Source organism: Porites lutea, chromosome 7, assembly GCF_958299795.1.
Source record: "Porites lutea chromosome 7, jaPorLute2.1, whole genome shotgun sequence".
Taxonomy (NCBI): Eukaryota; Metazoa; Cnidaria; class Anthozoa; order Scleractinia; family Poritidae; genus Porites; species Porites lutea.
Genome location: NC_133207.1, coordinates 21,146,818 through 21,170,099, shown reverse-complemented (window position 1 = coordinate 21,170,099; position 23,282 = coordinate 21,146,818). Strand labels below are relative to the sequence as shown.

At 39.0% G+C, this 23,282-nt stretch overlaps 2 protein-coding genes across 2 annotated transcripts in view; both read left to right on the top strand.

Annotated features, from left to right (window-relative positions):
* Positions 1–1,869: 1,869 nt before the first annotated feature.
* Positions 1,870–4,003, top strand: LOC140944098 (uncharacterized). Its single transcript, XM_073393221.1, has 3 exons — positions 1,870–2,310; positions 2,918–3,129; positions 3,470–4,003. The coding sequence occupies exons 1-3, from the start codon at positions 2,281–2,283 to the stop codon at positions 3,933–3,935; spliced, it is 708 nt and encodes a 235-aa protein (XP_073249322.1). The 5' UTR covers positions 1,870–2,280; the 3' UTR covers positions 3,936–4,003.
* Positions 4,004–13,122: 9,119 nt separating this feature from the next.
* Positions 13,123–23,282, top strand: part of LOC140944589 (uncharacterized) — a 12,209-nt gene continuing 2,049 nt past the window's right edge. The window contains exons 1-4 of the mRNA XM_073393709.1: positions 13,123–13,367; positions 19,818–19,963; positions 20,874–20,975; positions 22,125–22,289. Of these exons, the coding sequence (XP_073249810.1) occupies positions 13,166–13,367; positions 19,818–19,963; positions 20,874–20,975; positions 22,125–22,289 (615 nt within the window). The 5' untranslated portion in view covers positions 13,123–13,165. The remainder of the gene's footprint in view (positions 13,368–19,817; positions 19,964–20,873; positions 20,976–22,124; positions 22,290–23,282) is intronic.

Here is a 23,282-nt window from a genome sequence, read left to right as displayed (position 1 = left end):
ACCGAAGGAATCTGTTTTCAATTTTTTTGTCGACACTAGTTCAAGACTCAGCCTAACGTAGGGTCGTCATGCACATAGAAGGTAAGTGTCAATATCCCACCATGTACGTAAAAAGTAATTAAACCAGAGCTAATATTTGATCTACCACATCGTAGAACTTCCTTAGGTAAATTATTGCAGAAGGTAGTCATTCACAGACGAAAAAGGACACGTTTGCAAATTGACACAAAAAACAGATCTATTTCTTGGACCTGCTACAAATTAGACTGAAAGTATAAGGCCTTCTTTCCTAATAACACTTTTAGAGTAGAAGACTGAAACATGACCTTGAAATTCATTACAAGTCCTGTTGATGTAACTAATATATGAATGCCTCGTCATAATGTATTGCATCATTTCTTGGTGAAAAGTCCTTGACATATTTTTCTACTTGTCTGAAAAATGAATAAACAAAATCAGATAGTATAAATCATTAGTCTACAGTTCGCGGCTTCATTCTCTAATCACTTTTCACAGGGTTAATATCCGAGAGCTGGCAAGATCATGAAGTTGGTGGTTATCATTGTCGCGTCAGTTTGTGCCAACTTGTATTTCTGTACGGCAAGAAATACTTCAGGAAGTAAAGTAAGATAATCCACCATTCGCTAACTTTTCACAACTTAAGTTTCTTATTTTATGATTTAAACCTCATTCTTTTACGATATAGTCAAGGGCACCCAATTTTCGGAAAATATCTGTTCGGAAGACGATTTGAGATCTAGAATTTTCGGAACATTTGTTGTAAAATTTCTTGCTTGCCTACATCTCCTACGGTTTTCGAACATCCAAAAAATGGCATAATTGCCCATTTTTAACGGATTTTTACCCTAAAAAGGTCACCTAGAATTTTCGGGAGCCTTTTTTCTGGCTGAAATTGTTGAAAAGGTAAGTTTTGATCCCTGTAATTTAAAAAAACACAAGTTTTCTGGCACCAATCAGAAGCCAGAACGGCGGCGACCGTTTGGAACTTGTCTGGTAAGACATTGTCCCCAGGGCCCGGGGGGGGGGGGTACTTTAGGAATTTCTGGGTGGGGATGTGCCGCTGGGACCCTGGAACCCTTAACCTACACTAGAGCTAGTTCAGCTGAATTTTGCTACCCTATAAGAGTAAACTCCCCAAATCCCCCTATCCTAGAGTAGCTGTTTACCTAGTCTAGATAAAATCTTCAACCAACTGATCAGTTTCCTGAAAAATGACACCCTATTCTAGACCCAAACGCTCTGATTTATATACCCTATCCTAGAGTAAACTGCTTGAAAACCATACCCTTCACAGCAGCACATACCTATATAGCCCATATATGGCAGTACCCCCCCCCCCCCCCCAGGCCCCAGGGGCTCTTCTCGCTGTTCTTTACTTTTCTTCGCGCCACATTTTTCCGCCCGTTTAGACTTTCCCTCTTCCCCACTATCTGCCCCTGGGTCTCCGAGGATGATATCAAACCTGATGCTAGGTAAGATTATTGTCTCAAATTTTACAAACTTTAATTACTTGCCAAGGAGCAATGGTAAACAATACAATGATGCTTTTTTCAGTTTATTAACAATTATTAATTTTACAACATACAATTTGTGGGAAACATGATCCAGTTACCCAGTTCCTTTTTTTAGGAAGAAATGGGGATAAGACTGCTTTTCCCCCAGGGGCCTGAGATACAATTTTTGGGCGAATAAAAATCCCTAGGTGATTTGTATCAGACATAATATACCCTGCGCCTGCCAGGAGCCGATTGACCCTACTTATAAGCTCGGCTGGGGGTCAGGAGAGCAATTGAGGGTAGCAGGTTGGAAGGAAACATCCCCGTACTCGACCCAGCCCTCTTCAGGGCTGCCTGTATCACAGATTGAAAAAAACATCATTGTCATATGTATTCACCAGGTTTAAAATTCACCATCTCATCTTAGTCATCGCGTATAAAATCATATACGAATTACCGACCCCTAGGCGTATCAGGCTTTGATGAATTTAATTGCAATGTGCTTTTGTTCACGACTTGATATAAGATTCAAACAAAAGAAAAGAAAAAGGAAGAATGGAAAGAAGTTGCAGTCTAGTACAAAGAAGGACACACCCAGAGCTTGAGCTTGCATTTGTCTCCCGCCCACTCTATTATTAATAGGTAGCTTCTGTCTTTGTGATAACGCCTCCTTAGCCAGACGACTCGCTAAAGTACATTTTTCCAACTTTTTCTACTTTATGTCCCTAAGACTTACAATATTAAAGAAGCCGTTAAAAAACAAATGGACCCAGCACAAACTTCCCACAGCAAGGTGAGACGTAATTCATTACACAGTGAACAATGAAATAAAAGACCACACAGACACACTAAACGTACGGAGACAGACAGACAGGGGGGCGTACAGATAGACACCATAGGCACTCAGAGAGATCTGATGGATAGATAAGTGACTCTCTAACCATTTAGAACTTTCCTTAGCTTGTGTCTTACTAAAATGCGCAGTGACAGACAGATCGAAAGAAGTGTCCTACAGACACTGAGATCAAGAAAGGAATAGACTATGAATATCCGACAACACGTAAAGGAAAATGAGATTGGAAGCAGCCAGTTTAACAGACAAACTTGTGGTCACTTTTGAATCAATTGAGGTTGTCAGACCGATAGAAAACCTTCGATTAGGCGGTCCTTCTTCCTTTTACTTTGATTTGGGAGGAAAAAATAAGTCAAGACAGGGACATTAATGAAGAAATGACTGTCTTTGATAGCAACTCTGTTGATATATAAAATATCTTGGTATCTGGTAAGAAAAACATCAGATAGCCTAATAATATTGACTGAGTTCTGAACCTAGAGGACAGGTTTTAGAAGCTGTTAGAGAGACAGACAGTTGAATCGAACAACTTCCTTGTTATTGGTAGGAAAAACCGTGCCAAGAAAACGCAAACAAGACCAAACCTCGATCTTGCGTAGACCATCTAAAGAATGGTGCAGACAAGTGCGGCTACTACAAGATTTACGATGCTGCAGGGAATGGATTCACCGTGTTCTGTGACATGGAAACAGAACCTGGGGCGGCCTGGACACTTGTCACGTCTTGGAACTTCAAAAACAAGCTATTCCGGAACTTTAGGTACTTTTCAAATGAGCAAAATAAAAGTAAAATTGTGTGATAATCGCTGTTACTGCACTCCTCTGTCCCCCCACCCCCCTTTGTGGTTATCTGACGTCGCAGTGTCACCTCAAACGAGAATTGGAAAAAACCGGCCATAGGCTGAGGTTACTCTTGCGCAGCCTTTTTCTTTAAGCAAAAACATAATTGCATTAAAAAAAGAAAAGGGAAGGAAAAAAGAAAAAACATGCATGGCTATTTGTATGTCTAACGGGCTGATGATGACGTTTAATAATAATAATAATAATAATTATAATAATAAATGTTATTTAACTTTGAACAATTTTGTTTTCATTGACAGGATAACTCCCTTGTCAATCAACGATCCTGTGAACGAAAACTCCCCTAACTGGTTCCTTTACCGGCTGACAGTGGACAGAATGAAGTCACTGAGGCACGTATCCACCCACTGGCGAGCTACCTGCAGTTATGACAAGTACGGCATCAACAACTACAAAGATTACGTCCGTGGAAAGTTTGCGGAGGCCGACATCTTTGCCTTCCTTGGTGCTGGTGTTTGCCTTAAGACCGAGCTTGTCAACATTCGTGGTCATATTGGAATTCACAAGACTGCCAAGTTCTGGCAGGTTGCTGCTACTTACACTCCTCATATCGACAGTTCTACAAAAGGTTGCCAGTTTGATCCCACCGTCGGCGCAGTTAGCAGCGAGGATAACTTTGGGTTTTACCACAATACAAACCCCAAGTTTACTTGTACAATGAATGGTGACTCTACCACTCAGTGGTGGTTCGGTGCCTATAAGTAACACTCTGGTGGATTATTTCGCGCGTAAACACTAGGCATTTGCTTTGAGTTTGGCATGCGCGCAATTTGATTCACGTTTTTGGAATATGTCCAACAAAAAAGTACCATATCCACTGTTTATCGTTTCTGGTTTTTCCTGATTTAGTCATCTAAACATGTAAAACAAATGTAGTCTCATAATAGAAATTTCTCTTGACAAAACCAAAGCGTTTTCTTCAGTCGTTCCTTTATTTCTTAACTTGCTGCTAGTCAAGGGGCAATACGTTTGAAGTTGAAACTTGCATTCTGAATATTCGGTGTGTTTCCAGGCTCCCACATTTCAGTGTTGTTTCTGAGATTTCTGAGATAACTTGTCCAATCACGTGATTAGTCCAACTGGGAGTGGCCGCAGGGAATAAAAGGTACCTTTAACAAGCCCAGGGGAATCTGTACGATTTGCTTCCCGTAGAATCTCTCAATTGTTTTTCGTAAGCCGGAGGCCTCTGAGGGGTAGCAAAACGTGCTAAATTCCTTTGGGGCCAGTATCAAAAAGACATTATTATTCATTCAAAATATTTCGCCGTTCCCGATAATATTTGATCCCCCAGCTGAAAGGCCACTTGCGCGATGAAGTCTTCTTACTACTGAGACCAGAATCCTTTTTATTTCTTTCTATCTTTTCTTTTTCTTTCTGAGGTTTAGCTAACAAAATCTTTAATTTGCAAAAGAAAACAAAACCAGGGAGGAATTTTGGGAATTGAGACGAAAAATACGTTCATACACTCCCGTAGTTCCTTCGAAAACGAGACTACCAGATTCCGGACCAAAATGGCCAAAGTCTATAACCGCTTTCAGACCGAATCAGTGCAAAAGCCATACCCTTTTGAGCTTCACACCCTTTATGACTTACATTTACTTGGCGACTTGGCTATTGACTCAGAGGCCATGAGGGCGAGAGGAAAAATTGTCTAGTAAAATCCAAATAGTTGGTCAAAAGTATCGAGACAAAACAGCTTTAGCGGCAAAACGCGATTCAGCCGCCATTGTTTGGGTTTTCAAAGCCGGCGCTTTTCTCAACTGAGCTATGGAGACCCATATATTGGGAGCAGGCTTATTCTTAACCTAACTTAACTTATCTTAACGTGGGTTCGAATCCCGTTGAAGTCCCGAAATTTCAGTTTCATGTTAATTTGCGATTGCTGAAATTGCAACGACCACTGCGACGATCATATCATAATTTAAACTTTGAATTTCCGCAGTTCACGTCATCTTTATTCTAAATGAAGAGTCGTTTCAAAGGAGCTTTCTTTTCAGTATGTTGCTGTTATAAATAACTGTACGTAACTGTAAATTTAAAAAACGTTCTCCACAATGTGTATGATAACTTATTAATCAGTAACAATAACTAAAGAATGCAGTAAGATCGACATTTTTTTGCAATACTGTTGAAGGGAATAATGCCGACAGTCACGTGCACATGTTTTCCTTTCAGTATTGCGAGCTGTAAAACTCACACCTTTGGATAACTGGCTTTGTTTCTAAATTAAAATATCACCAGGTTATTGAAACTCAGTTCCGCAAAGTTGGGGCGGTGATTATCTGGAGAAAAATGGTTGTGTTTTTCACATTAATTTCCTAAGATATTGCGATTTTTGTTAAAAATTAAAAAGGTCGTCGGAAAATTTCAGTATAAAGACAATTCTTCCCCTCAGAAGAATTTTCTGACGAAAGTTTACTGCTACTTCATGCCCTCGGATTTTCGACTGAACCCATCATGGTGGGTAATAGTTTAGGATGAGACGAAAAAGCCACCTAAAACTTTTGAGAGGAGCAAGTTCCGTTCAGGCATCCGAACAGAGGGCTGCAGGAATCCGAACAGAGGGCTGCTCCAAATTAAGCAATGAAGCACAGGGAAAACTATTGGAGACAATTCTGGCAATACTGACATTGGGTCGGCTTTAAGTGCCCCTTTAATTTTGTCCACCAGTTCCTACCATTATTCCTAACCAGCTTCTCATGATCCCCTTTCCTTTTATATTTACTCTCTTTATAAATTCTTTTAGTTTCCTCTTTGCTTTATCATCCGAGAATAAAACAACGTGAGGTCCAATACTTCACAATAGTTTGAAAAATTCAGTGACGTTTAATATTTATTTATTTCTATTTTAAGGACAAAATGGAGAAGTGATATCCTCCCTTGATTTTGCAGTCAGAGACGCAGTAGTTTTTTGGAACCTTTTAAAAACCAAGATCAACATACCAGTTCTCCAGGATGGCGTTCATAGATTTCTTGAAAACATGGTTGAGAGAATTTGTTAAAAAATCAAAGCATATTTTCTTCAGTGATTATAACATTAATTCTTATAACCATTCCACCTGACTATTTACTGAAATTTTTAGGAGAAAATTGACGTTGGTCACTCTTGGGAAGGGTTAAAACTATTTGACAATAAGCGATGCCACTCTTGTAAATTTATTTTTAGTGCTTGTATTATAGTATAGCGATACATTCTTATCATACATTTTATAGATATAATTTACATCAGTCTTGTTTACTTCAGCATACAAAACCGTGAGGCCAACTCATTCACTGACCACTAACCAAGTTAGGCCTTCTGGAAAACTGCTCACCTATGCCTACCCTAACTCAACGTTAACGCTTACTTCTCACTTAGGGCAAAATATTAGGGTTAGGGAAGGGGTAGGTTGGAAACTTCCCAAAAACCTGAATTGATCAGTATCAGCATTCTTTGCTGTATTGCAATTGCCTCTTCACAAGAACCGCCAAGTATCAGGTGAAAGGACAAAGTGCACTTAGAGCAGATAGTGCACAGTGCACAGTTTAGAGCAGATAAGGTTATGGATAATTAATATGAGCCATCATTATACCAAATATGATGGCTCCGCCCCCTAAAAGTAACCAAAATAGGCCCTAAATGTGATCATTATCTAGCTGTACAAAGGCAACAGGGTCAACCCTTCTATCTCACTAGCATTGGAGGCTTACTAGTGGGTAAGTATTCCATAGGAGCCTAAAAATAAGGGGTACCTAAATTGGTCATTATATTTCTTAAATTCAAACACATGTTCTTCTTCAAGGGTTTGCCTTCCTTGTTTTGTTTTCGTTTAAGTAGAAAAAATTGCGAGCACTAAACAAGTTTAAGCTTACATTGCAGCCAATCGAGCCTCAACTATGCAATACTGAATTCGAAGAGGGTTTCTCCGCAATGTCTTACATGTACGAACTTTACCTCAATGTCAATCATCGCACTTTACTTCAATGCTGTTGCATAGGTATGAAAAATAAGATGCCAATTGCAACCAGAGCTACTAGATGCTTGCCCGTCTAGTATTAAAGGGCCATATAGAACTTTTAATCGTTGTTTTTTTGGAGCATTAGACACTGCAAAGAGACCTAAAAGTTGTTAATGAGTACTCACCAAAATGATCAATTTAAAACAAATTGGTTTTATTCGCGTCAATTTGAAAACGTACTAAAAAGATTGAAAAATCGGTTGACATTTTCTCAGTCCCTTGACTGAGACTTTTAAAATATACTGTATACCTGCGGTGTTTGAAAATTCACTGCAATTTTCGTTTTCGCTTTCAGTGAACTCACAGGGGGTCCGACAAGTCCACTCCGTTATCCTATGAAAGAGCAGGAGGCCATTATGAAGTTGAGTTTAGCTGGTATTTTTCTTCTGCCTGACATAACCGCATAAAATGTGCACGACTTCATGAAATTAGATATAAAAGAGACAGACATATCAGTACAATAATTACTCAGGCTTATCATTCGAGATGCAGCTCCTGAAAGCTATCAAGTAAGGCCAGATTCGATTGATTTTGAACACTCAAGATTACGCATCAAGCAAGGTGAAAAACGAAAACGATGCCACCCGAAATCGGATTTCCAACTTTGACAAGCGACGCATTTCTCAACCAAAACCCAAAAAACAAACCAGCCATGAATAACAGAAGACTCTTGAAAACAGCTGTAGCTCATTTTGTACATCCAGTAGAAAAAACAGCTAAAAACATCACAAGTTGACACAAAACTCTGTCAGCTTCAGCTGTCAAAGTAAACAAGTTTCAAGATGCTGCATAAACATGAACTCACCTATCAAATTGTGACCAATCAGTGCATAAAAATGAGACATAGAGCGTAACCATGGTAAGAAAAGGTCTCCCACGCCTGTAATTTTAAATAACTGGCTGAATTTTCGCGTCCGAGGTCAGTTTGAAACCAAAATCTTAATAGTGTGAGGCCATAGTGACACAAACACAACATATTTCATTTGAATTTTAAAACAAATCAACTTAAACTTGCGATCATTTGAAAACAAGTAACTTGTCAGCGGATAACTTCAAAAAATTCGCGACCTCAATGGGTCGAAACTGAGCCTGCGATACGTTCAGGTGATACTGGTCAGCGGATACCCTGTTTTGACAGCTGTCAATTAATAACAACATTGACGTAAAGTCAGTTTTCTCCTGGGCTCCCACACTAGCCAGACAGTGTGAGAGTAAACATTGGTTGCCCTGTGGTACGGACGGACGTGCGGTGTACGGTCACGTGATTACCAAATTTTCCGAGATGGGTAGATTTACTTAGCTATGGGGCTCCGCCTACGCGCGTGCGCTTTGCGCGCGGGTGGAGCTCCGCTAAAATGTCTTCTTTTTTTCCCTGTGCAACCGGTGCAGCTGCATGAATTCCAATGAACTTAAGCTTCATTCTTTTTTCTATTTCCATAACACTTGTGTACATCACACTTTTAGGGTAAAGAGGGTTGGAAAGGTAAAAGCTACAGTTTAAAACTTATTAAAAACTCCCCCCGTGAAAGGGCCATAGCCAGTAGCGTTAACAAACGAGTCTTGGTGATAAAATTGAAGAAATAGCGAAATTTTGTAATATTTGTTTGGTAAATAGAATTTTCGAAACATTCCAATCATAATCGATCGATAACAACATCAAAATAACAGAAGGGGACTTTCAAGTAAAACCAAGAGAGAAGTGAGCTTCAGTTCTGAGACCTGTACTCTACCTTCTGTATACTGCGCCACTTGCTAAAGTGATAAGATCTTATGGCTTGGATTATCATCTATACGCCGACGACACTCAGTTATACTTTGCATTCAAATCGGTGGATGTGGACGCTACTAAGTCGAGGGTCGAGAACTGCATTTCTGCAATATGTCGCTGGATAGATCTCAACGAATTGAAGCTAAACTACGACAAGACGGAGGTCATGCTCATCCACTCAAAGTATCGTCCCTCTCCATCCTTTCGGTCGTTATGTGTTGGTGATGAGAGCGTGGCTGCCTCTCAGTCGGCTAGGAGTCTTGGTGTTATCTTTGATGAGCACATGTCTTTTCATGCGCATGTGTCTAGCATCCGTAGATCATCATTTTATCATCTCAGGAACCTATCTAGAATTAGGAAGTATTTTACTAAAGAATCAGCAGAAGTTGCTGTTCATACATTTGTCACATCGAAACTAGAATATTGTAATGCATTATTATACGGCCTACCTAAGTATCAGTTACAAAGATTGCAGTATGTACAAAACACGGCGGCTAGAGTTGTGTTGCAAGTGAGTAAGTTTCAGCATATCACACCTGTTTTGTGCGAGCTTCACTGGTTACGGATTCAATATCCTATTATTTTCAAGATTCTGCTTCTCGTGTATAAATCACTGAATGGGACATCGCCTAGCTATTTAGCTCAGAAACTACATTATCGTACTCATACTAGATCATTGAGGTCTGTTAGTAAAGAACTTTTAATGCAACCTAGATCGTATACCAAGACCTACGGAGATAGTCGAGCATTCGCTGTTCATGCACCAAGAGAATGGAACTTAATACCCTATGAAATTCGGAAGTCCAACACCATCTCGAGTTTTAAAAGATCACTTAAGACGTACCTGTTTACTAAATTTAGTAATAGAGCGGTTTTCACTTGACTGTCGTAAAACCAAAACCAAAGTAAATACACTAGCCAACCAAAGGGTGTAGTAAAACCAAAACCAAAACCAAAACCAATCCCTTTCGACAGTCAAGTGAAAACCGCTCTAACATATCATTGTTTCTATAGATTAGTTTTAATTTTTTCCTTTTTTAATCACTGTAAATATAATAGGATATGGTTGTAAATTTGTAAATATTTATCAATAATGCTGTTTACATGACTGTAAAGCGCCTTGAACAAAGGATAAGAGCGCTATAGAATAAAGTTATTATTATTATTATTATTATTATTATTATTATTATTATTATTATTATTAGTAGTAGTAGTAGTAGTAGTAGTAGTAGTAGTAGTAGTAGTAGTAGTACTAACTCTGGTAACTCTTGTAAGTAACTTTAATTTGTTAAGTTGCCTTAAGGCTCAGGAAATTATAAAGATTTGGACTAAACGCGCGTGAAACTATTCCCTAATTTCACTCGTCACCATTTGATCACACATACTAAGGAAACGCGCGGGAGCCTTAACTTGTTTTAAAACAGGTTTTACCTGTTCAAAAGTAATTTATTTGTCCATCAGGCTGGACGGCGGCTCGATCAAAGAAGCAAACGGTTGCTCGCAGCGGTTTCTCTTTCTTCGTAGCATAACGTTCGGCCTAGAGAAACCACTGCTCCCAGGGTAATAAAACATTATGATAGTGATTTTTTTCAACAGATTAAATTGAACCGTATTTCAGGATTTCTGCTCTCTTAAGTATTGCCAAAGGCTAATTAAACACACCACTCATACTTGCTCTTTGTTTTACTTTATTACAGGATACAGACAAGCCATCTGCTCAAATCAAAGCTTCATATTTGCAAGTTGTGAACTATCATGCCAATCAAAGTAAATTCAAACTTTCTTACCACACCTCCCATCCCCATATACTCAATGTACCATCATTAGTTGCATAATATGAGTATCCACAAATTTAAAAGTTCGGGAAGAACATTAACTGAGTTATAACACATTACAGCAGTGTTATAATAGGGGTGTTTGGATTGGTCTTGTATAATTCAATGAAATGAAGCGGTAAGAGCAAACTGGTAAATAGAAAATGCACGTCACAAGAAAAAAAAAGGGCAACAGGCTGTGACCAATTTGTCCAGTAATATATTGAAATTGGCTGATTAATTTTTTAAATTAAAGATTAAATTTTAATCAAGAGAAATAGAGACCTCAATAAACAACACCCATAGATTAGAACATGACAGTGTGAAGGGAGACGTTAGTGGAAATACCAAGATTGAGATTTTAGATAACTTTTTTTTATCTTCTAGTCATCAAAGACTGGTCTGTCAGTGCCCCGAATAGCCATCTTGTGGGCGGCATGAAGTACAATGATAGAAAACTGATTGTGCCAATCACTGGACGGTACAATATCTACCTGCACGCCTACTTCCGCAGCAATGGAAGAATCTATGTTAAAGTGAATGGCAAATCGGTGACCATGACTCAAACCCCGGGAACAATTACGGATGCTACAATACACGCTGCCGGTGTTTTCAACCTGAAAGCAGGTGACATCATCACCGTTACAGCGGCTGTTGACTGCAAACTTTTTATGGCTTCCATTCATACCTACTTTGGCGCGTATCTGATTTAAGAATTTGATGAGTGGCAACTGCACCATAACCTTAACAATTAAGGGGATAATTTTTTTCCGTAAAAAGTGCTAAATTTCCAAGTATAAGAAAAACGTTTTGTTCAAAGACGTTTCTAAATAATGGGCTCTAGTCATTATATCCTTATACAAAATTATAATGTAGGCCATTACGGCTCGTTGACTTTAGTAGCAAGGGCTTTTTTGCAGGAGACATCTGTAAAGGATATTTAAAGGCTGAAATAAAAAAAAAGGATGGTGCTAAATGTGTGTGGATCATTGAGTGAAACTAAGACCAAAAGAATGGTGTCACTTAAAAGTGAATGAGCCGAATTCTTTTTCTTTCGTTTTATTTTTAAATAAAAATAAAGAACTTTGGTGGAGTGGTTTCCTAAAAACCAGTGCTAAAACCAAACCTTCTCAAGTGGAATAAGCATATAATGATGTGGGGTGTTGGGGGGGGGGGGGGGGGGAGGGGAGGAGAGGGAGCGGCCGAGAGGGATGAGATTGGTTAAAACAATGTAACTAAGAAGAACGCGCTTCCCCTTACTCAACAATGAATAAATAGCCCACAGAGCTTTTGGGGTATGCGAGAACGTAGTATTTCCTGTGTATATTCTAGTTACCATTTTTGAATCTCGAAGTAGAAGAAAATTGGGGAGAGCGAACTTTGCATCAGCAAGTTGGGCAAGATAAGATCATGTTTATCTGGAATCATATAGCAAACTAATACATATAGGCTTCATCCGACCGAATAACATGAAGATACAAATTAGTTTAAAGTTACTTAGACAAAGGTTATTAAGGGAAAAAAAGTGTGGAGTTGGAGGGGGGAAATACAACTGCAGGCTCATCGAAATTTGGGCAGGTAACCGATGATAGGCAATTTAAGGGCTTATCATAAAATAGAACGTTTTTTTCTACTAATATTTTAGCATGAAGTCACTGTTATGGATACAAATTGAAAGATCATGGTGTCTAACTTCATAAGCATCCTCAGATGAGGTGACATTCGACTCACTACACCCTTGAAGATAGATTGTAAAAGTTTCCAAAATGTTTAACAGTTAAAATTTGATGAACCGATACAGTTTCAGTCATCTAGAGATTACGGGCTAGAAGTCCGTGGCAAATACTATCTAGTGGGCCAGTTCACTGACATTGGAGGTCGAAGTAAGCAGCCGGGTTTGTTCCTTCCCCACCCTCATACCCTTACATAATATTTCAAGGGCTCTCAAGGTTGGAAGACCTAGCTGACGATTACAGTGCGACTACTCGGACCGGGGCACATGGAAGAAGGTTCTCCAATCACAACCATTTCTCAAAACAAGATATTCTCAAGGTTTTTTCGCAAACGGATCTTTTAGGTTCATAAATTTGAGGGTTGTTTGCTGAGAGATCAGGTAAGGTCAAACGGTTTTAAAGTTTTCAACAGTTGCATAGTTGAACCTTGAATTTTATTGGTCCGATTGCAAAAAAAAACTTGAGAATCTTTTGTTTTCAGTGCACATATACATTGTGATTGGGCAATCTTCCTCCAAGAGCCCTGGCTCGAGCAGTCGCACTGCAAAAATATTAGATCATCTTATAAATTTGGCCTCATAGGTTTTACTTTCTAAAGAGTCTAGTCGAGCATATTTGCAATATGGCGGAAGCACCACACAACATGCTGTCATCTTCAGGTTATGACGAGGAGTTTGTCAATGAAGTTGAGGAAGATTTAATTTGTTTCATCTGTAAATTGACGTTGAGGGAACCTGTTCAAACAAGGTGCGGTCACAGATTCTGTAATGCATGCCTCAAGGAACGTTTGAGAAGGTACGTCTTACTGACCGGCTTCAAGATAAGCTAAGAAAACGGATCGGATCAACCCGATCCAGATTTTGTTTAAGCCTCTTACTGACTCAATACCATTGAAATAGAATGTAAAGTATTTTTCAGCCCAATAGTATTAAATAATAACTTTCAATCGAAAATTTGCCACATTAGAGTGGAGTACGAACTCCGGCGCCGTGCCTCAGTAAAAACCTTGATAGTTTTAAGTAACGAAAAGTTAAACGCCAGTTACTGAGGCAAACGACAGTCACCTCGGCTTTCAACCTTGTTTTTTTAATAGAGGAAAAAAATAAGCTGAAAAATCTACACCGATACGTTCTTGCTCTTTAGCACAGGCAGAGCAACCCCGTTCGTGTGGCTGTTGCCAATATTAGACTTATTAAATCTCAGAATCAATCTGTATTTTGTACATGAACGGAAGAAATACAGATGAACATTACAGCCTTTTCAGTTTGGTCCAAAATAGAAATTTAAACGTAAGTGTTCCAATAAAAATTCAAATGAAGTGTTAGCGAGTCAAAAGGTAGGCATTGCGAATCTCCAGATTTCGGTTTTGTGGCCATTTTTGCATCGAAAATATGCCGTTTTTTGGTTTCATCTCTTGCGGTTTGCGGTTATCCTTTTTCTTAGCATTCGGTTTTCGGCTTTCAACCAATATCAAAAAATAAATAAATAAATGAAAAATAAATAAATAATTCGGTAGTCTCTGTGGTCTTTTAAGTGTAAAGAAAATTCTCGAAAAAGAAGATTGTTTTAGTCTTTTTCTATGGTTAGGGGTTTAAAGCAATATTTTTTGAGGTGTTAGGCGTTTTTCCTTCTTTCTTTTTCCTCTTTTTGTCATCTTCATCTTCTTCTCTTTGCCGCTTTTTGCTTTCTAAAAGGCCCCACTGCCTCCCACAGTCATGTGTCATGTTTTTCGCCGTACCGAGCTGTTCAAGACGTCATTTTGTAGACTGATCACAGTCCCCTATTTTTCCATGTGATCGTCGAGATCGAGTGCGGCTTACCTTTAATGGCGGCCATCTTGATTTTTAGATGTACCGAGGGGCGGGCGTAGATTTGATACTCTTCCCCAGGTTAGACTGGGTAGAGTGAAAATCAAGATGGCCGCCATTAATGGTAAGACGCGCTCGATCTCGACGATCTCACGGAAAAATAGGGGACTATGAACAGTCTATCATTTTGCGATATATATTTTTGACTGCCGGCGAGAGAGTAAAGAAAGAGAATAAGGCAGGCAGTTTTCCAGCCGGTGTCCCTGACCTCCTCTTGTTTAATCAAGCTTGAACTGCCCACGAAAAACCTTTCAATTTCTCAGCTAAAAAAACACCAGTATCTGATCGACTTGATTTGTCTCCATATCTTCGCCGAAGTAGACATTTCTAGAACCTCACGCGAAATTTACGATTACTTTAAGCGTACTTTTTAAAAATTCATTTTCGATGTGATCAGTTTTAAACATGTGAGTAGTAATGCAAACTGGAACACTTAATGAATAGTTTTGGTGAAATATCTTCACAAACAACTTAAGAGCGGATGTCAGTAAATATCGACCAGAGGTCTACAAAAGTGAAAAATCGAAAATTCTCAAAAACATTCACAAAGTAGCACTAGGTAAGCTATTAACATAAATGTAATTTTTACTTCGATCCGATAATTATTTTCCACGTACGGGGGGGTTATTGGTTTCGCGGCTCTCGGACCGGGTTTTTCAGGCCCGAGACCATGTGTCGCAAAAAAATCGTTTTAAAATTCAAATCCATTGTATGCGGACAACAAATAACTTATTCAGAAGAGTACTTAATTGCACACATTCTAAGTGATGATTTACTCAGTTTGAACGAAAGTGTAATATTTTGGAGATTTTTCATTATTTTCAATATTTTAAACGTTTTCGTTCAATGAAAAAATGGCAAATTTCAAAGCCCAAAATCGTCGACTGGTACCTCGATTTCAGTAACGTCAGTCTTATACCACGTTAAAGAGCGTTATCTCTGCTTTCAAAATCTGTTTTCAAAACTACGGGCAACTTAAAAGAAAATTTTTGAGGCCAAAAAATACTAGTAGTACTTTTCTGAAATTTGAGCTTTCCAGACTCACCGGGTCGATGCTAAAAACTCAGAAAAATGCAATAAGAAATCAGTTTGAGCAACAGTGATTTAACGTTATCAGCTATCAGAATCTAACACGTGTTTATCGAGCGATCTGATAAAATTTAAAGCCGTTTTCCAACAAGAAAAGCAGAGTTTAGCCATCTTCTGCTACCAAACGCACGAGTGACGTAAGGTTGTCAAAGGGCAAAGCACAATAATAAACTTCAAAAAGCACAACGTTTCTGCGTCCAGGAATTAGACTTTAGCGGACAGAACATTGCCTACGAGTGTATACCTTAGCATGGGTTTCCTAGATACTGGAAATAAAAAACATCAAGGACAGCATCGGCAAGAGCATCTTCGGCTGCTCTCAAACGACGAAGATTGCGTTACTTTTCACAGATTGACCGCTTACCACCTGTTTTTGGGCTCGCATTTCGACGGAACGCTTGCCTCGAGAGGCGCGCGGCACGGATCTGAACTCTTCTTCACGAGACATTGAGCTGAATTTATCGGAAATATGCCACCACCACCAACAACATGAGCTTTTTTCGGGTATTTGTCGTTTTTTATGCGAAAAGGTCGGGTAAGCAGATTCAAGCAAAAACCATTTGGCTTAAAAAATGTTTTAAAAAGCTCACCCTGGATTTGAAGCAAAAAGTATTTCCTCGAAATAAGCTAAAAATACCCAATTATGGAAGGATTATCGAATTCTTGCCTAACCTGAGGGATTTCCCGTGATGTAGGATTAGGGCCAGGAAAAAAGCCCATAACCTACTCCTGTCGTTGTGAATTTCCTCAAGATCAAAAATTTCAGTAACAACCGAAAACAACAGCTTAAAGGAGGTGCACACACCTTGAACTAGCCAGGGAAAAGGGGCTTCTGATTGAGCTAAACTGTCATTGATGCACGGTGCAATTAGGTAGACCTGCTACTATCCCCCGCGCAACCACATGGGGAGTACTTTGAAGCTGTTCTGCCGGGGACTTTCGGGGGTAGGCGGCGGAGCAAATCGAAAATAACTTCTCTTTGTTTTTGTGAAGTACATCGTTTCTCACACGGTTGACAAGGTGACGGCGGACTCTGTACCTTTGGAAAGGCCCTTTTGAAACATGTCCTGACAACATGCGGGGCATCACGAAATTAACGTCAACACCTTGAATCAACCCCATGAACAGGGAGAGGCGATAAGTCCCATCTTAAAAGATGCTTGATATCTAGACGTGAATAGTCTGTCCACAGTCATTTTTCATTTTGTATTTCGGGACCATTTGACAGCGTACGAGTGAACCGGAGTGCAGTAACGAGCCCTAACCCCACCCCATTGCCCTTGCGGTCAATAAATCATCGCGTTTTTCAGTTTTTTTATGCGCGTTCGAGAACCTCCAAAGGAAATATTGAGGGTCTTTGTACAGTTTCAGTTTATTTCCGACAAAAAAGAACAAAACAAAGCAAAAGACAAGTATACAGAAATACGCAGAAGCAATGTGGTGAGGAAGCCCAAAAAGAAACCATAAGGCTTAGGTCATCCCCTTTTCGTTCGTTTAGCGTCGAATAGGTTTCCTGGTTTTGGGCGGGTCGGTCGGTGGGGTGAAAAAAAAAAATCACAGGAAATCTGAGAACGGGAGGCCTGAAACAGCAGCATCATTGCCGTGGAGAATGAAAACAACAAGACATGGTCACCAAATCGACACAAACTCAATATGGCGGAAAATCTGATGGTCAATTTCATAAAAAAAAAAGGCCCAAAAGGGTAAAAAGCAAAGAGGATACACCACCGACCGTTTTATGCCTCGAAATGATGTTATAATGCTAATTTTTTAGATTAAAAGAATTAATCTAAGTCCAAAAAAAATAAACCTTGTCGTTTCTTTTTCTTGCTTTTTTAAAAAATGCCAAAAAACTAGGTCTTTTGGACGACACTAAACGAAGAAAAAATTAATAAAGGTATTAAGCTCCCTTAAAGTATAAAAGTATAAGTTTACAAAGACACGATCGAACGTACACTGAGTAACTAAATGATAAAAATTTGATCAAAATTTAATGAAAGGCTAAGAGCCTAAGCGCTGTCTGATAACGAAACGGTAAACAAGAAGTGCTGCCTCTCATTTAAAAGAGACGTGAAATGCTGAGTGGACCACATCCTGAACTCCCGCGAAAACCGCAAGAGAGGAACGCTCAGGGCTAAGGAGACTAAACAGGGGCGTAGCTACTTGTACGCACGGTTTGCACGTGCGTACCCGAAAACGTTGAGGAAAATAATAGAATGAAATAAAAATAACTGAAAAAAATCGGTTTCCAGAGAAGCGACGACATTAATTGGAGAACCGAATCTTGGATGATTTATTTATATAGCAAGCTTGATGATGTAAAGCGTGAACGCGTTGTTTTCTCCACGACCTGTCTTCGAGAAGACGAAGTAGGGCACAATTACGTCAATGTGTGGTGCTTTTGTCGGTCAAAAATAATGTGACAAAAAGGGGTAAAAAGAGTCATTTTTAAACTAAAGTCGGAGGTACTACAAGCTTGATTTTTAATAGCTGAATTAATGATAAACGGTTGACGTCAATGAACATAACAAGCCGACAGAATTAAAGAATTTTAGAGGTTGTGTCATTTCATAAACAGCAAAAATGCTTTTGCTTACAACCGTTAACCCCACCTTTAATAAAGGCACCTTAAAAAAATGTTGAGATTTGGGGTGGGGGGGGGGGGGGAGGGGGGGGAAGAAGATGTAGAAAAAGTTGGGCGTACCTCCGGAAAAATCCTGACTACGCACCTGCTAAAGCCTGGAACTGAACAACAGGAGTCTTGACGAAACGTCTTCAGTTATCACCTGTCCGGGGTCGTACTTTCAAGGAAACGCTGATCAAGAATCACTCATGACGGAATGAAAACTCCTCGTAGCTTCCAGCGAAAAAAGGAGTGACAACAGTGGTAAGCGGTCGTTCTGTGAAATGTAACGCAATCTTTGCCGTTTACGATCTTTCGGCGCTTGGACGGTGTTTGAAACCTTGTAGTTTGGTATGTTCTCCCGTGTGGATACTTGACATTTCCAATATATGGAAACACCATGCTAAGGTACGAACAACAGACATTCACAACATTGTTTTGTACGCTAAAATCTGATTTCATGGACGTAAAACGCTTTGAATTTTAAGACTTTTTAATATTAGTGCTTTGCCCTCCCTTTGACAACTTCACGTGGAAGGTGCACTTGGCAGGAGTTGACAGCTTAAATCTGCCTTTCTTGATAGCAAACGGCATTAATTTATGTCAGATCGCTGTATAAACACGTCTTGGTTTCTGAAAGCTGATAACATGAAACCACTATTGCTCAAACTGATTTCTTACTGTATTTTTCCAAGTTTTTAGCATCGGCCGGCCGCGTGCTGGAAAGCTCAAATTTCAGAAAAGTACTACTTGTATTTTTTGGCCTCAAAAATTTTCTTTTAAGTTGCCCGTAGTTTTGAAAACAGATTTTGAAAGCAGACATAACGCTCTTTAACGTGGTATAAGACTCGTTACTGAAATCGAGGTACCAGTCGACGATTTCGGGCTTTGAAATTTGCCATTTTTTCATTGAACGAAAACGTTCAAAATATTGAAAATAATGAAAAATCTCCAAAATATTACACTTTCGTTCAAACTGAGTAAATCACCACTCAGAATGTGTGCAATTAAGTACTCTTCTGAATAAGTTATTTGTTGTCCACATTACAATGGATTTGAATTTTACAACGATTTTTTTGCGACACATGGTCTCGGGCCTGGAAAACCCGGTCCGACAGCCGCGAAACCAATAACCCCCCCGTACGTGGAAAATAATTATCGGATCGAAGTAAAAATTACATTTATGTTAATAGCTTACCTAGTGCTACTTTGTGAATGTTTTTGAGAATTTTCGATTTTTCACTTTTGTAGACCTCTGGTCGATATTTACTGACATCCGCTCTTAAAAGTACCAACCAATAATAAAAATAAGAAATGATGACTTATTTTCTTTTTGAGAACTTACTGCTCAAACATGCTCATAACGATAGATAATAGCCTGGGACGTAACCAAACTGCAGGTCGCTACCTCAAGAAACATTATTTGTCACCAGGGGCAAAGCCACCTTCCTGGAGAGCATGAAACGTAGCCGAGGCAAGAGCAACAAAGGCATTACATCATCTAAAAAGCTCATGTACAAGTAGCTAATTTTGAGAAAGTTAATGCCGTCTGAACAAAAATTTAAACCACACTGTGCATGTTTGTAATCAGAATTGTTTAAAGACACTTAAGCACGTTTTTACACAATCCAAGACTTTCATAATATCAGGTTGCGCATAATGGCTCTAATGACAGCAATTAATACATTCATAAGTAATTTGCACATCTATTTGCTCATTTATTTATTATGAATACCTTTTTTTTATTATAATTGCTTCTTTCACTGCAACAAACAGTCAACAAGTTAAGAATCAGCCAAACACTTGCCCTGTAGATAGAAAAGGCTTGGACCAAGGCAAGGTAAATCATTCAGTTTCATTTATCTAGTCGTTCTTTTGTCTATTATTTCAACCCTAGGCCTATTCAGACCACGGCGGGGTGATTTCAAGGCCCTCCAACTTTAAGGATGTATACCATCACAGCAGTTCAAGCTCTGACCGCCAAACTTAGCAACTTTTCCGACAATTTTCTGGAATATTTTAAGGTCTTTGTGACTTGTACGTCAATTTTGACGTTACCGTGGCAACCGAGTTTTAACAGCTATGTTTAGAAAAATATGCAATTTTTTAACGTAAAAAAGCGTTTTAGTTCTAGATTTCCTGATTGAAAAGTATATTCAGCATTAGTTTATGGAATTAATTTAATCCAAGCTTTTCATGGGCTAACTTGAGAAAAACTTTAATTTTATATTGAGCAATTAACAGAGTTTCATATTACAACAATGTTTATTTCTCTTGGAATTTTGCTACTGTAGATCTATTTTGCTTGTAAGCATTCTTTTCTACACAAGTCAAATTTTACATTATGAATACCTCGATTTTTAAAGTTCTGAAAGAAAATTAATACATTATTTAATTCGAGAAAGCAGATCCAAGATGGCGAATGGATCCTTCTGCTTTTATCAATGACGTCATCATGACGTCAGCTCATTATTTATCACACAGGTTCCTTTTTAAGCGTTTCCTGCTTTATACCTATTTTTACAGGAAAAAAATATTGCTTCGGGTGACAATATAACGCCACAATGCGGTTACGTTACGTCAACGTGTCAATCAAATTATACCTAGATGCTGGAAATGATGAGTACAGATCTTGTTCCAGTACCACCCGTATTTCCTTGAAAATAATTTAGAAGCATTTCAGCACTTCAAAGCAATGCTATAATATATTGGAATCTTATTCTTTAATTTTGTTTTGCGTCGTACTTTAGGATGTATTTCCTGACAATGCGACAGGAAGGAAAATTTTGTCTCTGGTGATCAAATGCCCAAATGAGGGTTGTTCGTGGACTGGTGAGATAAGGGACAAAGAGGTAAAAACCAAAACTGTTATAAATTATATTCAAAGCACAATGTCGAGTGTCAAGTCGAGTCAGCTGGTGTGGAACATAAATCTCAAGCTAATAAAAGTATCATTCCCTAGTCGAATGGACCTCATTTCCTTTCGTACACCCATAGCTCCCTAACTTAGGTAGTTTACGGCCTTGTAAACATTTATATTTGCGACTCGTACTGATGACTGGCAGTGCAGCACGCATTATACTTAAAGAGATGTTACGAAGGGTGACAAATGTGAAGGTCAGATATTTAGCCGACAGTTATGGAATGCTGTAACAAAAAATAAGAATTGGATCAAGTCCACCTGTCTGCGCCTGTATCGTTGTATTTCTGAAGTATTACTCCACAGAAAACAGAATAATTCCTACCTTCAATACCTTCAGCTACGAAGAGCGAGAACTATCGTCGTCTTTCTTCAGTCTAAGGCAGCGTTCCCACTTGGTGCCCGATTACTGTATTCGCTGGGCACTAATGAGAACACACCCCTTTTACAAGCACCCAAGCAAGAATTCGGGCACGGTGTTGGTACCCGAGTACAAAAGTCAAGCACTGGTGTCCCTGTGTGCACACCGTTTTGGTTAGTTCCGGGGCAGTCCATTGCTTTGTTATCGCCGTTAAGCTCATGTTTCAAAATGGCGTCTGACATGGCGGAAGTTCAGAAATTATGTACACAGTTGCATATAGGGTACTCAAATTGTGAACACAACACCATTTTTTGCCGCTGCCCAGGCACTGGTTGCAGGAAACCAAGTGGGGACAGTCCCTAAAACGCTAACCTTGCAAGGGATGAAAACGACTGGGGAAACCTTTTACCCGCCAGCGCTCTCGCAAATCAGTAAATTTAGGGTTTTTTCTTACGGTTTCACCGAGGCAGAGGAAATATGACAGTAGCAAACCAAAAGCAATGAAGAAAACCCCCTACAGATACATTCATATTGCTTATTTTGAGGGTATTGAAAACATGAGAAAGCAGAATTGATCAAATTAAGTAACACAGAAAATTCATAAAAAGCCTGAATTTTAGCCAATCGGATCTATGATATTCCGCTTCCTAATTCGAGGATTGACCATGGTGAAAAAGATCACTTAATCATTCTCTCTCATATTATAATTGTTTCTAACAGGTGCACCTGCAAACGTGCCCCTCCAAAGGTGTCTCTTGTATCTACGAAAATTGCAATATGATCATCAAAAGAAAAGATCTCGAACAACATGTGACAAACATATGTCAGTGGAGGATGACCGAATGTGAATACTGTAAACAGCCACACCCAAAATGTTACTTGCAGGTGAGAATAAAATCAACAATAGAAATACAGTAATCACATAATAAGGAGGAAGCGTGCATGGTCGAGCGGTTGGACCGCTGAACAAAAGAAGTGAAGACACATTTTTTATAGGCTTTGCCTCCGTCTGAAGTAAATACATTCACAAATTCCAACGACGAAGACCTGTTTATTAATCTCTCCATTGTGTGTTTTTCAAATTTCAAACACTTACTTGCCGGAGTTGTAAATATTCAACTTTATGTCGAGGCTAACTTTGTATGAATGTGTCGTTAATGTTTGTATTCAGCGGTAATTTTTAATTCGTAACTGGTCTATTCGGAGGCTCCGAGTTTAAGTCCCGCATTGACCGCTAGCTGGATTTGTTCTCGGTAGTCCCGAGTTCAAATCATCGCCTACACTTGGAAATAGCCAACTGGCTCGCCTGCCATAAGTAGGGACTTTTAACCACGTTATGTAATGTTCCATTTAAATTACTTGTTTCACTATCCCTTAAAGGCCCTATAAGGGGAGAGGATAATTAAAGTATCAAATTATTATAATAATAAAATATTTTCAAAATGCTTATTAATATATCCCTCGACCACAGCTTTTAAATTGGAAAAAGGATTATCTCTTTTTTCTCATCACAATAATGATTTTTCATTTGCGGGGTACCCCTTGTACCTTCACAAATGCCCAGTGAATGTGTTCGAGCCAAGCCAACTGCGGTCAAACATCTTACGAACAGTTTAACTCTTTTTTGATGTAATTTCATACACATTGAAAACAGGAAAAAGATGCGAATAATGAGCGAGTGTTAAAATATATTTTACTATCTCTCAAATCTACGATCCTTCTTACATTTAAAGTCCGAACCGTATCGGATTCACCTCCACGTTTTCATACACCACATCTACGTATCTGGACAATTCTGGAGAATCAAACGTTGATGTTTGAAAATGATAACCTTGTCAGTTTAATATATAGAAACCAAAATTACACCACTGTGTTCAA

Bases quoted from the DNA above. Each gene is read 5' to 3' on its own strand.
- LOC140944098 (XM_073393221.1), top strand. From the start codon at position 2,281: ATGGACCCAGCACAAACTTCCCACAGCAAG. The intron at 2,311-2,917 runs GTGAGACGTAAT...TGTTATTGGTAG, and splicing joins CACAAACTTCCCACAGCAAG to GAAAAACCGTGCCAAGAAAA. The intron at 3,130-3,469 runs GTACTTTTCAAA...TTTCATTGACAG, and splicing joins AAGCTATTCCGGAACTTTAG to GATAACTCCCTTGTCAATCA.